This window comes from Vespa velutina, chromosome 13, assembly GCF_912470025.1.
Source record: "Vespa velutina chromosome 13, iVesVel2.1, whole genome shotgun sequence".
Classification (NCBI taxonomy): domain Eukaryota; kingdom Metazoa; phylum Arthropoda; class Insecta; order Hymenoptera; family Vespidae; genus Vespa; species Vespa velutina.
In genome coordinates, this window is record NC_062200.1 from 4,737,293 (window position 1) to 4,739,792 (window position 2,500).

At 25.4% G+C, this 2,500-nt stretch overlaps 1 protein-coding gene across 9 annotated transcripts in view; it reads left to right on the forward strand.

Moving 5' to 3' along the window:
• Nucleotides 1-2,500, forward strand: part of LOC124953795 — a 30,033-nt gene that overhangs the window by 11,048 nt on the left and 16,485 nt on the right. For 5 of the 9 annotated variants that reach the window (XM_047505700.1, XM_047505699.1, XM_047505697.1 and 2 more), the window contains 3 exons: nucleotides 807-900; nucleotides 1,042-1,157; nucleotides 2,385-2,500. The exon at nucleotides 2,385-2,500 is cut by the window's right edge and continues 44 nt beyond it. In XM_047505700.1, the coding sequence (XP_047361656.1) occupies nucleotides 834-900; nucleotides 1,042-1,157; nucleotides 2,385-2,500 (299 nt within the window). In that variant the 5' untranslated portion in view covers nucleotides 807-833. The remainder of the gene's footprint in view (nucleotides 1-806; nucleotides 901-1,041; nucleotides 1,158-2,384) is intronic. The other 4 variants (XR_007102343.1, XR_007102341.1, XR_007102342.1 and 1 more) reach the window with 1 other exon arrangement.

A 2,500-nucleotide genomic window follows, 5' to 3' on the forward strand; every position in this document is an offset into this window, starting at 1 on the left:
CCATTGACGTGTATATTTTTAATTGGCGATTTAATTGCCGGCAGAATGTTAATGACCAATTAAGCGATATCGTCGACCCCACGTTCACCAGAATTTTATTAGAATATTAATGGTCTCTCCGGAACATCGACCTTTATTGCCGTGTAATATCTTCCGATCGTTCGAACAACCATAGTCGGGAAGACCTTTAGAAGCGACCTCGTAAATCATCTCTTATAATAAAGGACCATTTCATCTACTTCGTTGTGAAATATTTTGTTATATTATGGGAATTCTCCTTTTTAACTTATATATATATTTTTTTTTTTTATTTATATTTTGATTTTATTTTGATTTTGTCTTAATATAAATCATTATATTTGTCTTAATATAAATCACCCACGTATCCGTACAAAGCATTTAAAATAATATTTATTAATACATTTGTTCATATAATATTTCTTAATATATTTTTATTATTATATTTATTATATTTATTATAACAACGTGATAATAAAGTGACAATAATCAAATATGTATAATATTTATTATAATTTTGATATAATATTTAAAATATTATATATATATACATATCTCATATATCATAAAATATATTATTATTATTAATTATATAAATATATTAATAAAATATTAATAATCTCATTATACGTATACACTCCGTTTTATGTATCTATTTACGAAAAAAGAAAAGAAAAGAAAAAAAAAGAGAGAAGAGAAAAAAAAAAACAAAAACAAATCAAAATATTTCACACTTATGTTAATTCTCGTTGAATAATTTTTTTTTTTCTTTTTTTCTTTTTGTTTAGATTAGGAACACTCTTCTAAGAGTCAACATGGATTCGCACGTGGGCCTCGACTATATCGTGGACAATCCTGACTATTGCGTAAAACTTGCTTCGGGTAATTCCTCTTCACGTTTCTTCTCTCATGTTACTACATCCTCTCGCATTTTCGAAATACTTGACGAAGGATCGATAATCATATACCTACATACATACATAGATGCATACATAGATATACATACATACGTCGCAATTTCAGCATTGGACACGGCCTGTACTTCGGTTAAGAAACAAGTCGTTGAATTACTCTCGGCGCTCTGCGTTTATAGTCAAGATGGTAGGCAGCGTGCTATCGATACGCTTCACACGTATCAGGTAAATCATACCTACTACAATATTATTATCTCGTTCTATTAGTTCGTTCGAACTTATTTAACGAATATAAAAAAATAATTAATATTCTTAATCGTTTATCTCTATTACATGACTTTTAATACATTAGAAAATAATTGATCGTTAAGTTTAAATAAATTAAAAATTTTTCAATGATAAACGATTTAATTTGAATAAAACATTATTGTCGTTTGCCTGCTTTATAGTCAGAACAGAGTCTACGTGATGATTATCTTTAAGAAAAGAGAAAATGACAAAGAGATGTCCTTTACATTACTAGAAAATTTCGCTCGTGAATTATGCCTCGTAAACGGTAACGTTTCGAGCATTGAGATGCAAACGTGTATACGTCTACTGTTTGCTAAGAGACGCGTGCTGAGTTTATGTTAGATAAAAGTCATCGGTTCAAGGTCTTCTACATTGAAGGAAAAACGACACTGATTTATTTATTTATTCGTTCGTTGATTCATCAGAATACTTATTATTATTATTATTATTATTACTTTGATGAAATATTCGGTAAGTTTACAATTATATATAGTTTTATTACGGCTTATATAGTAACTTTACTCGTAATTTAATACGAGTTTAATAAAGTACTTCTTATTTATTGATAACTATATTTTTATTTCTAAACATTTTATACTTATTTATATAAATATTTATGATTATCGAATTACGAAGTATTAAATTGATCCATAAATAATTATTATTTATTTTAATAAATTTCTTATAATAAGTTTTATTATAATAAATTTCTTAGTTAAAATCTTACCCCAATTTATAAATATTAAGCATTTATTAAGAATCGAACAATAATATTATAATTATATTTCGATAATCATAAATATTTATAAATAAGTAACGTTTCGTTTTAATAAAGTTTTTGCTTATAACTGCATTTATATTTATAAATAAATTAAACGTTTATAAATCAAATCAGAAATATTTTATAATTCAATAATCATAGATATTCATAAATAAGTTCCATTTTATTAGAAAAAAAAAGAAAAAAAAAAAAAAAAGAACTCCTTAAGTTTAGGTCATTTATAATATAGATTTAGGCACTTATTTTTTAATCGAATAGTATAAAAGATAAATATAAAATATAAAAATAATAAAATAAAAATAAAATGATATAAGAAAGAAAATCGTATTAACGAATTTTTTTTTTTTTTTTTTTTTTCTTCTTTAATCAATTTCACGTAGGAACGTAAAGGAGAACGTTATCGATTGCGAGTCGTGATCGACGAACTGCAGAAAGCAACGGCTGAGGATTACCAGACAGTATTACTGGCATTTATCAACTGTTTGGTTATTTCAAC